General features: G+C 37.9%; 1 protein-coding gene across 2 annotated transcripts in view; it reads left to right on the forward strand.

The window, feature by feature from the left end:
* Positions 1-11,471, forward strand: part of GRID2 (glutamate ionotropic receptor delta type subunit 2) — a 1,557,400-nt gene extending 1,545,929 nt beyond the window's left edge. The window contains exons 16-17 of one of the 2 annotated variants that reach the window (XM_045393369.2): positions 2,147-2,204; positions 7,715-7,811. In XM_045393369.2, the coding sequence (XP_045249304.1) occupies positions 2,147-2,167 (21 nt within the window). In that variant the 3' untranslated portion in view covers positions 2,168-2,204; positions 7,715-7,811. Of the gene's footprint in view, positions 1-2,146; positions 2,205-7,714 lie in introns of both variants that reach the window. The other variant, XM_005555440.4, reaches the window with a different exon arrangement.
* The last annotated feature ends 909 nt before the right edge of the window (positions 11,472-12,380 follow it).

Raw genomic sequence — 12,380 nt, forward strand, 5'->3', positions numbered from 1 at the left:
ACATCTTTATTGAGGGCCTACTATGTTCCTGGATTTGAGTGACAAAAGTCACAAACTCTCAAAGGACTGCTTCCTTTGTAAAATGAGAGATTTGGAATAGATAATCCCTAAAGTCCCTAAAACTTGGTCATATGCTCAAGAGGAAACTATAGAACTGCAGCCCTTTTTTTTTTTTTTAACAAAAATCTTTAGATTGTATCTACATAGGCATATTTGGGGTGGGGTGGGAATCAAAAGAAAAGAACAGAAAATGTTAAATTGAGCCAAGTGACTATTGATTTTTTAAATAAATAGAAATAAAACTTTTCGAAGCCAGCTAATAACTAAAATTTGATTAATTACAATACTGAACAATTCCGATCAGTGAAATAGAGACTATGTGGTTATCTGGTATATTTAATCAACAAAGATAATCAATTAGTATGATTTAGCTAGATGTGATATCTCAAGTATATCCTTTGGTTCTTTATGTAATTAAATGTTTAATTCAAAATCCAGTTGAATTCACTCAACTAATTTCTAATTGAATTGCTATGTTTTGTTTTTGTTTAAAAAGAAGCATATTTGAATTAATTCATAGGTGTTTGTTTTCCTTGCTGATTTCTGTAAACCTGACTATAATAATTTTCAGTGAGATGCTAAGGAAATCTTATTTTATTTACGAATCAAATAAATGAAAACATTGCTAAGTCTAGAATGTATCAAAGCATTTAAAAGGCTGAATTTCTCTTAAATGTTGCATATTTTTAAAAATGAAAGTCCCTGTGTTTCCTGGGCTTGGGTTAACATGTAGAGTAGGAGTTGGTATAATACCTGACATGCCAAATTCCTATGTAATGTTATAGGTTGACGATAACGCCTCACAGGAAAGAGGTAGGAAACAATGGTAACCATAGCAAGAGAAGTTTTCTAGCACAAGTAAAATACATGATATGACAATCAGCACAGTGTACTGTGATAGCAGCAATCCTGTGTAAATGAAGAGATTCTGTGCATTGCTTCTTCAGAACTGTGGCTTTCACTGACATTTATAAATGAGGATGGGAAAATGATATGACCCTTTCTGGGCAGCCACTGCCATAAAGCTGAAAAGTGTTGCAATGTCTGACACGTATCTTATCGAGTTTAGATCAAACAATTTGCAAACACCCAATTTCTAGAGTAAGGAAGTAGCATTGAGGAAAGGAACAGGATTAGTTTATGTTGCATCAGAGAGACAGAAATACTTCTTTTCTACTCATGTGTTTGTATTGTATTAAAGATTTTGTTCTTATTCAAATAAAAAAGCCCCCATTAAATGTTCCAGATAGCATTTTAATGGATATCGTGAATCCTTAACTTTCACTATTATCAAAGAAGTTTTTATGTTTTTCTTAGATATTTGCATGAGTATTCATAAATAGTAACCTGGATACATATAGGAGAAATTTAAGAGACATTGTAGTGATGAGTTATTTTATAATTATTCTCAGTTTGTTAAAATAATTACTATTACTGTTAAAACATGTATTTAGCCAATATTTGAATAATTGAATCAATTTTCTTTCTTTTAAGTTGTAGATATAGACACCAACGTTAAAAGGAATTGTGGCAATTAGCTGGCTTATTTGCACCTAAGCATAAAATATTCTGGAAAACACTGAATGAATTCAATCTTACTGCTATTATTTTCCTAGCAATTAATAGGTAATGTCATTAGCACAAACACATAATTAGTGCTGAATACACCTATTAAACCGAATCAAATTTAATTGAAAATAATCAATTGTTTCTTGGTCAAATTTCTATTTTCTCCCAGATCTATTATTTAGCTAGTAACAAATTATTTTTTCAGTAAGCTTGGTAATATACCTGCATGAGAGTGAACTCAATTGTTTATATGAAAGTAAGCAATTAATCTAATTTATATAGATTGATTTTCCCAACCAATTAAACAAACCAGATAATTACCAAATTTCTAGTTAAGTTTCCCTTTTTGGTTGTTTTAGTTTTTAAAACAAAAGGTGTATTTTAGAGACCTGAGCAAAAGTTAAATTTAACTGTTATTTAAAATTTAGTTTAATTTGAAAGTTTTAAGGTGAATAAGTTTGTGTATGTGTAAACAAACAGCACTGCCTTTTCTTATTTTCTTTTTCTTTATTTTCAGTTCCAAGTTCTAATTCAATGACATAGTCCTGAAAGATTTGTCACATAAAGTATGATATGTGAGTAAACAGAGACTTCTAAATAAACTATAACACTATTTTATTAAATATTTTTAATTTACACAAATGGATTTACTGATACTGGGTATAAAATAATTAACTCCTCCTTCTATGTAAACTTTCTATTAATAATGCAGATAGCACCTTCTAACAGTAGTTTTACAATACTTACAACAGCATTTCTTTCAACTTCCTAAAAAAGTAAATAGTTAAAGCACTGCACCTTCTCACATTTTTAATGGAAAGTAATGATGAGAAATAAGATAGCTAAGGACCATGCATATTGAAAATCTCAGATATGTTGATGTCAGACTAGCAGTAAAACAGAAAGAAATTCACTCATAATTATAGGGGAAATTTGGTTAAACTAATCAATATACAAATGCATACAGACACATCTCAGGTTAAATTACTATAAGGAGTTCAATCCACGTTAAAAATCTCACTCAATCCCTAGTCTGCAATTAAATGATATAGCATTAAAATCCTGTATGTAGGATTTTAATCCCTGTAAAATCCTGTATGTAGAATATACTGCATATGTTCCCCCTCCTACATGTTTTGGTGTTTTGGGGGAGACAGAAAAATCCGGCATCCAGGCCCGAAGCTTTCTGTCTATTGTACAGTAGCTATTTCAGACCTGTGTGCTTATGTTTCCGATTCCTGGGAAGTTCTTTTTGCCGCAGGGCGTGCCCTGAAACACATCAAAAGAACCAAGTTCTACAAAAGAAAAAAGAAACTCAAGTAGGCTTGAACATACAAAGAGAGGGAGAAAGAGATGAGAAAGGGGCCAGGCAAAGTGTTGAATACAAAATGAGTTCAGGCAACCCCAGGAGCTCTTCATCACTTACATTTATCTTATTCTGTGAGGGGGGCGTAAAAACCAGCCCTGACATAAACCACCCACTGCCATTGACTTTGACTCTATGTGTGAGAGTGAGTGCGTGTCTGTGTGTGTGTGTGTGTGTGACAGAGAGAAAGAGAGAGAGAGAGAGATGTATTGAACATAAAAATGAGCAGATTTCACGAGGTGTTACTAGTACCTCACAAGAATTAAAAAAGAAAACATTTTACAACACAAATGATCAAAGTCCCAAGAAAATAAATTTAGCATGGTTTTTATGTAACTCCTCTGTAGTGTTTACATCAGAATCTTTGAACTGTGCATTGCTTTAACATCTTTACTGCAGTATCTATGTCACACCTTTTGTACTTGTTATCAGAAAGCATGTGAAATTTTTAATTTCTACTTGCAATGTTTTGTGCATGTTTTATATTTCAGGGCAAAAACTTGTAGTCAACAGCTCTGCAACAAGATAAATTCTCTATGATAAATAAAAACCATAATTAAGTGTCAAGGTTCCAAATAACTGAAGGAATAAAGGAAATGTTTTCTAAATCTATGCTAATTCCATCTTTGAAAGTAAGACCCCCAAATTCTGACCCTGTGTCCTGTTTAAAAGCGTATTGCAGTTGATAAACCCCTTGTGCAAAAGGTCATATGTGCATTTAGGTGACTGTGTCAAGTTTTCTTAACACACTAGGCCAAGCTCTGCTCCAATGGCCTAGTTTGAACATACAAAGTGTTTCAGTTGGCCGGCAGTCTGAAATGAAAGGTACAATCCCCACATCCTATGTACATGTAGTGGAATGTTGTAGTCTGAAGGAACTGCAGTGATCTTTAAACTCATTTACAGGCTTTTCCTCTGTTTTGATTTTCTTCCATTTTCTTAAGCAAATAAAAGAATTAAAATTTTCAAATAATTTACAATGTGGGGACAATCACACCCAATTCTGATACTGTGACATGTCAGTAATTATCAAAGTAAAATTATATCATTTCAATATCATTTGTATAAGCAATTATCCCAAAAACCTGTCTTGAGAGAAAGAGAAAGAGGGTAAAAAGTAGAATTGATAAAGAAAAATTAAGCGCGAGTACCAATTCTGAATGTTACAAGTCGTGGTCCAAGTTTTTTCTCCCTTCAAAACCACACTTTTTTCAGCTAGGCGTGGTGGCTCACACCTGTAATTTCAGCATTTTGGGAGGTTGACGTGGGCTGATCACGAGGTCAGGAGTTCAAGACCAGCCTGGCCAACATAGTGAAACCCCGTCTCTACTAAAAATACAAAAATTAGCCAGGTGTGGTGGTGCATGCCTGTAGCCCAGCCACTCAGGAGGCTGAGGCAGGAGAATCACTTGAACCTGAGAGGTGGAGCCTGCAGTGAGCCGAGATCACCCCGCTGCACACCAGCTCGGGCGACAGTGTGAGACTTTGTGTCAAAAAAAAAAAAAAAAAAAAACACCTTTTTCAAATATACCACACAAATTTACCATATGATTTTATGTGATTCCTTTCTTTCTTTCTTTTTTTTTTTTTTTTTTTTTTGAGACTGAGTCTGGCTCTGTCGCCCAGGCTGGAGTGCAGTGGCGGGATCTCAGCTCACTGCAAGCTCCGCCTCCCAGGTTTACGCCATTCTCCTGCCTCAGCCTCCGGAGTAGCTGGGACCACAGGCGCCCGCCACCTCGCCCGGCTAGTTTTTTGTATTTTTTAGTAGAGACGGGGTTTCACCGTGTTAGCCAGGAGTGATTCCTTTCTTAAAATTGCTCCCCGTTTTCTGATTAGCATTTATGCCACTGCAAATTGTGAATGCAACAATTGAAAAAGCAGGCAAAAGACTTTCCTAAAGATTAAAAACAAAAATGTAAAAAACTACAACCATCATCACACTGCATCCAGTCCCCAGGTGTGCGGCATTTCCTGGCTGTACAGTTCCTATATCTTCAATGTTAGGGAGAAAAGGAAAAAAAGTACAGCATACCCTTTATGTGACCCTCAGAATCCCAAGGGTCCTTCACTTTGCAGGTTTTACAAGCCAGCCTTAAGGTCAGTGTCATCTACCATGATGCCCTTGAATGTCAAGGTGTTCCTTAGGATCTAAAATTAGGATGTAAAAATAAATTTAAAATTGTCCCTACCATCAATGACACTGTCACAGACAACAGACAATTAAACAACTCACTATAATATACCAGGTAAGAACTCTAATAGAAGTATAGTCGTGTGTTGCTTAACAATGGAGATCCATTCAGGAAAAAAGCGTCATTAGGTGATTTTTGTCAAAATGTGAACATCACAGAGTGAGTATCCTCACATAAACCTAGATGGCATAGCCTACTACACACCTAGGTTATATAATATAGCATACTGTTCTGAGGCTACAAACTGGTACAGCATGCCACTGTACGGAATACTGCAGACAACAGTAACACAATGGTAAGTATTTGTATATCTACACGTGTCTAAACATAGGAAAGGTACAGTAAAAATATGGTGTTATAATCTTATGACACCATTATTATACACGCAGTCTGTCATTAACCAAAACATCCTTATGCATCGTGTGACTGTATCAGACACATAAAAGAGAACCATACTGCTGTAACATTCTGTTCTTGGGTGAGAAGTCCTTAAGAAATATTAGAATTTCATGGTTTTGCTACAGCAGAGAGTTGTCTGCTGCACAACTTTTTGTTCTTTGAAGCCATAGGGCCCCTCAAGTAAAAATGCCCTCAACCTTTCAAAAGCCTAGCCGGTCCATAAAACCAGTCCTACCTCCTCCATGATTTCTTCTTTCATTATTCTAAAGCTTTATCTTCCTCTCTGCAACTACTATATCTATTAGTCTTCATTATTTAGGTTAGTACTTGGTTATGTGGAATCTTTAGGTGATTGATATTGTTTTCTGTATGATGGATGTATCTCCCAACCAGATTATGAGCCTATTAAGGGCAGACTTTATGTTGTATACCGGTGCATTTTCTCTTTTCCAAAGTACCTAGCTTAATTTTAACACAATTACAGTAATAGGTAATTAGTAATAGCTTAATTTATTTTTTGGTGGAGAAATGTGTAAATTTTGCAAATGAGTATTTCTTCACACTACATGCTAGTCGAAAATTCCCTAAATGCTTTTTTATGTAGCACCAGTTCTAAAGATGCTAATAAACCTTACTCAAAAACTTAACTTCATGTTGAAATGTTCAAGACGTGTTGATTTAAACATAGTTAAATAAATTATTTAGTACTGGACTTCTCAACACCTTTAAAACTTGTATAATTAAATCTTCAAGAGAGGTAGATAAAATGCAGTGGTTCCCAAATGTGCCTAATGAGAAAACCGTTTTTGAAATTAGTGTTCACAGACCTTGCTTTGGGAATTCTGGTGTCTTCCAAGGTCTTTAGAGCTGATTTCTACACTTAGTTCAGTCAAATTGTTTGCTGAAATAACTGGTTGGTTGATTCAATTAACTGGTAAGTGCTATCAATCCACTAACACAATTAGAAACACTCAGTCTCCTCTAAATCCTGTAACATTAGCAAAGATTTTGATAAACATGAAACCTAGGCACAAGTTCTCCTAACAAGGACATGGAGGTAAGGATCACACTGATCCCTTCTGACACAGGCTGAAGTGAAGATTCATAGTTTGGGTCCACGTTCAAGCTTCTTGCTGTTGATTTATAGTTTTAGACTCTGTTATTCAATGGCTGAAATATACCATCTACTCCTCAAGTTTCAAGAAAAAGGAAAGTTATTTATTTAAGAGCATATATTTAGCCGGGCATGGTGGCTCATGCCTATAATCCCAGCACTTTGGGAGGCCGAGGCAGGTGGATCACCTGAGGTCTAGAGTTCGAAACTAGCTTGACCAATATGGTGAAACCCTGTCTCTAATAAAAATACAAATATTAGCCGGGCATGGTGGCGTGCACCTGTAGTCCCAGCTACTCGGGAAACTGAGATGTGAGAATTGCTCGAACCGCAGAGGTGGAGGTTGCAGTGAGCTGAGATAGTACCACAGCACCCCAGCCTGGGCATCAGAGCAAGACTCCGGAAAAAAAAAAAAAACAGCATATATTAATATGGGTAGGCTAAAATGCATTTGACAAAATCAAATTTGATTCGTGATTATAAACATAGTACAATTTATATATTCATTATTTATCGTTAGTGTTTTAAAGTTTATGCATGGTCTGGAACCAATAACTAAAAGTAAAGATGTAAGATTCAAGACCTAAGGAAACAGGCTTCAGGATTTTATGTGTGACTGTATATAGACACCAACTTTGGTAGAACTCTCTGTTGACTCTCCGTGTGAGAACGATACTGACTTTATTTTCTGGTGAAGATATTGAAGGTCTTATCCAGTCTAAACTACCAAAGAATCCTAATTCAGACCTGGATGAACTCCAAAGCCCTCCCTGATACAGGTTCTATTGAACCAGCAGCCAATATGCTCTGCTTTTTGATGGTTTCCTGGGGTTCAGAAAACCTGTGAAGCCCTGCATGGGAGGGAGGGATGCATCAGCTATCATCATGCTCTACTTAGTTTACAATGGACATTTAAGGTGTAGCCAATGCCTTATAAGTAGTGATAGGACCATGGAAAGCCAAACTTCGTCTAAAATCAACCTTGATGTGACCTTATGTTTTATTTCCCCACAGGCTTCATCCCTGCAGAATGAAACTACAATATCTGAAAGAAGGAATGTTTGGCCATTAAGGCCATGTTTGAAACTTGGCAGCAATATCTGGAGAAGCCAGGCATCCAGTCATGGCCTGCACCAGTCATCACAAATGGGAGGACCCCTGGATGACCCATAACCTCTACCAGCACAAGAGCTGCTGATCTGTTTCCCACCTTATTGATTTCAGGACCCATTAGATCCTGTACTCAAAACTGGTGAGCTAAAGTATTATCTCCTAAATTAAAAACACCTATCCAGTTCAAGGAAGCTGACCTCACCAGGTTGTGACACACAGAAATCCTTGCTATAATCCACTCATAGAAGAGTAACAACAGGACTGCTGCTTTCAGCCACAGGTCATGGGTCTTGCCTGCACCGGCCTGTTAGCCTTAGAAGGATGCTTCTATGCAGTGGACTTCTTGCCTAGGTGTCCTGGTCAAGAGCACTCACATTGAGGTCCAAGTCTGTACCACAGTAGCTTTGTCCTCAGCTTCTATCTGTGCACGATTTTAAACTCTGGGTCTTAGGACTTCTCATGGCCAAAGATCCAGGGAGACATGAAGGACCAAGGAGAATGTGCCTTGGCAGAACTTAACCAGAGAAAGACAGAGGGCTCTTCCAACTCTTATTGAATCACTGGTAATTGTGGTTAAACATCTTTAGAGGTTTTTATCACAGAATTCTCTCCATATTTCTAAAACAACATTATTTTCATACTTACCAAAATGCGCTACTTTCCTCCACACCAAGGGACATTACCTTTATCCCCAATGGCCATCAAACGTCTACATTTTGCATGGATTCCTGGCTAATGTAGGGCCTCCAGTTCGAATCCACACTTAGTACATGTGTCATTGTAAACAAAGATCACTTGCATCTTAGGATTACACCTTGGAATTGCAGTGCCTGTATATACTACCCACGACTAAGGTAACTTTGTTTTCCTTATACCCACTTCCACATTGATTTATAATACCTCTTCAATGCAAAACGTATTTTACAAGTAAAATAGGGAAGCATCATATGAAACATCCCAGCCCCTCGTGAACTCAATCAATTTTTATTGAGGACCACTATGTGCCAAGCACTGTATTACATTTTGGGAACACAATGATGAATGAGTGAGAATCCTTTCCTTAAGAAGTTTGCATTCCAGTGGGGAATCCAGGTGATGAAACAGCATGAAGAGTGCTAGAACAGGCTCATGATGGCCATAAGAATTCCCTCATCTCTGTTCCTTAATCACCCAGGGAACTCCCAGTTGCCCAGGCTGATGCACAGGTGATCTATTATGCCAAAGCAACCTAAAAGATGAAAGCCAACAAGCAGCAGTCCAGGGGGAGCCCCTCCAAGTAGTGGTCCCATGGGTTCTTGTTACTAATGTATTATTTCTAAATCATCTGACTTTTAAACAAGTTGGGTGTTCACTTACTGAGCGCCTTCCTCATTATGTCATCAAACTGATAACCCTCAAGTTGTAGCTGCTCACAGGTGAAAATCAGGCTGTGAAGTCAGAAGACATGGCTTCAAGTTTGGGTCCTGGTGCTTACCATGACTGTGGGCAAATCACCTAAACTTTCTGGTCTTTGGTGTCATTCTTTGCAAAATAAAAGTAAAAACATTATATACTGTACCTACCTCACAGGGTTGTTGTGAGAATCAAGTGAAATGTATGTGAAAGCACTTTGTAAGCTTTGTTATTTTTAATCACCCCACTTCCATGGGTTCTTCATCCTCCCTACCAAATACAATACTATAATTCACCTGAAGGATGTACTCTTACACACTCTGTTCCTACCTCCCACCCCTACACAAGTGAATGGTACAAAGAAGATGAAGTACATGCCTTCCTGGATATCTAGTTTCAGATGGGAATTCTGATACCTCACAGAATGACAAGGAAGTAGTCCGGAGGACCAAAACTGGGGTTCTACTGCCATAGAGACATTTCACCATTAACATACCACTGGACCTGGATACCAGGCAGCCCTCTTGATGGACGATTGCCCCCAGAGAACCCTTTCTTGGCCCCAGAGAACTAACCAGACTGCAGTGGTTCAGGGAATCATCTGGGTTCTTTCTGGCTGCCAGGAGAGTCACCAGCCATTCCAGGAAAGAGCATGCTTCCGAAAATAAAGCAAGAAGATTGGTTAAAGGAGACACTGACCCCATTAAGCAAAATACAAACCATCCCTGACTGCCTGACCTGTGATAAACGGGCTGCCAAGGGAGATTCCTAAACACTCATTTAAAGCAAGGATTCGGTGACACATTTCTTCATTTAGCAGTTTATCCCTGACGCCAACCTGACTCTTGCTTCTCTGATTTTTGATTTGTCGACTCCCTGTCTGCTTAACAGACCTATGATAAGATGTGTTTCTGGCTTTAAAATCCCATATGCTCCCCTTACATACACACAAACACATAAACATCCACACAATGAGGAATGCCACCATTTTTCCGCTCTTACCCACTCGACCAAGCTTAGCCTGGCCTTCTGTTTCTGATTATTTCATATGCATTCTGATTGGCTGATCCAATTTGAGTTCAGTTTCACTGGACCAGTTCTAATGTACCCCAGGCTGAAAGCCTGACTCTCTTCCAGTCCTGTGTAGAAGCTTAGAGTGCCCATGGAGTCACGATACCAATATCCAGCAATCCTTTAAACAAAGGGAGGTCTTTCAACTTAGAATACATATACTTGTCCAAAGCTAAGGCCATATTGGCATGTATATCCAGGAATAACATAAAGTTTCTACAAAAGTTCTGAGTGAATAGAATGGTGACTATGTACAAAAGATCTGATAGAATTGGCATCCGAGAAGCTTTGTGATAAGGCCTTATGCCTAAAATAGAAAATTTCAACTACAATTCATTCCTTAGCTTCCTAGAGCAAGGAAGACAGATTATAGGGAAAAATCGATTCATTGTTTATATCAGTTTCCAAAATATTTTCAAATGGAATGGAAAATAATTCACAGTTTCCTTCTTGCTATAAGTCAGAATGGCTGACCTGACGCACCAGTTCAGTGAACTGAGAAATTCTGAGACTTTTTCCTATGGCTATAATATTAAAAGTTAATTTTAATACCTAAAAAAGATTAACAATTAAAAACAGTGTCTTATGTTATAGTTTACAACCACTGCTTGCTGTGGGAAGGGAGCCAGAGAGACTCAGAGTACCCGCCACCCAAGGTCAAAGGCACTGAGCCAAAGGATCCAGCAAAGAGCAGGCCCAAGCCAGGAAGAAAAGCTGTTGCTGAAATGACAGACCAAGCATATGAAACAAGATGATCTCCAGGTCATGGTAGCTGAGAAAGGAGAATAGACAGATCCAAGCTGGGAACCAAATTAAGATGTTGGAACAGGTACCAGAGTGAATAAGACTGGGCAGGGGATGGAGTCACCTACAGCCACCTGTTTGTCGTACAGTAGCCTTTCTTGTAGGTTGCAATACTACATCCTAGTTTCTTTTTCACAAGTAAAATCCTTGGTATTACCGATGTAGCTTACATAGCCAGCCCCAAGTAGAAAACTCTTCCTTTCCCACAGACATACTTTTTACTATCTTGGTTGATATAATTTTCTTTCTCAGAGATTTTTAATTTTTTTCATGAATCTTTGATAGATTATTTTATCAATAAAAATTTTGTCAATAAATACTTTTCCTGATTGAACTCCAATTCCTTCTTTGGTGATTAAAGTTGGTAATAAAAATAAATTACTTTAATTAATAGTTTGTCTGTACTTGCTTTCCCAAGGCTATATGAGAGGGAGATGATGTTCTAACATAGATAACATATGAGTAAGCTCAAAACAATTATAGTAAAACACCAGCCCAGGGTAGCCAAGATGACGTTTGATAATGACACACAGTGAACATTTCAAGTTCGCTCCAATCTACAAATTGTACCTCTCTTTCAAAAGTCATAGGGGATCAACTCTCCCACTGCCGCATCAGAATGCAGACTGCCCAGTGAGAGATAGACACTCAGGATGGAAAGGAATAATGCAGGCAGCATTTTGCAGAAAGAAGTGTTTGAATGCAGAGACCAGCCACTCCCCATAGCTGGGGAGAGTGCCAGGCTTTTCAGAGAACTCACATTAGAAGTTTCAGCAGTGGATGGAACTGGGCCAATAGACACAATGGTGGGGAGAGTGGGGAAGTTTCTGTAATTAAAGTCTGAACTCTGCACACTTTCAAACAGACTAAGAGCTCTCTACTATTGGCAACAAGGACTTTTTTTTAAGTGATTGTTCTAACTGAACCTGGTAAGGCATGAATCACTGTGGAAAACAAAGGAAGTCAGTGGAGTACAGACTTTGGGTTAAGAATGAAGAAAATAATCTGAATGGCACCAGGAGAGACAGTTCCATAAGCTCTATAGCAGGAGAGACTGGAAGTTACTAACAGAGGAATACTGCTGTGTGTCTTTTCCAGTATGCCATATATATAGTTAGACTTAAAATGACCGCTTGGTAAATTACAACTGGTTTTTAATCTTTTGTGTGGACTCGGTTCTTGTCTATTGAATTCTTTCATGGTCTTTATAAAACCCAGAATTCATAGAGAACTCTTCAATGTTAACAGAGTATCTGTTGATATGTGAATCAGATAGATGCTAACTGATAATTACAATCAA

This window comes from Macaca fascicularis, chromosome 5 (genome assembly GCF_037993035.2).
Source record: "Macaca fascicularis isolate 582-1 chromosome 5, T2T-MFA8v1.1".
Classification (NCBI taxonomy): domain Eukaryota; kingdom Metazoa; phylum Chordata; class Mammalia; order Primates; family Cercopithecidae; genus Macaca; species Macaca fascicularis.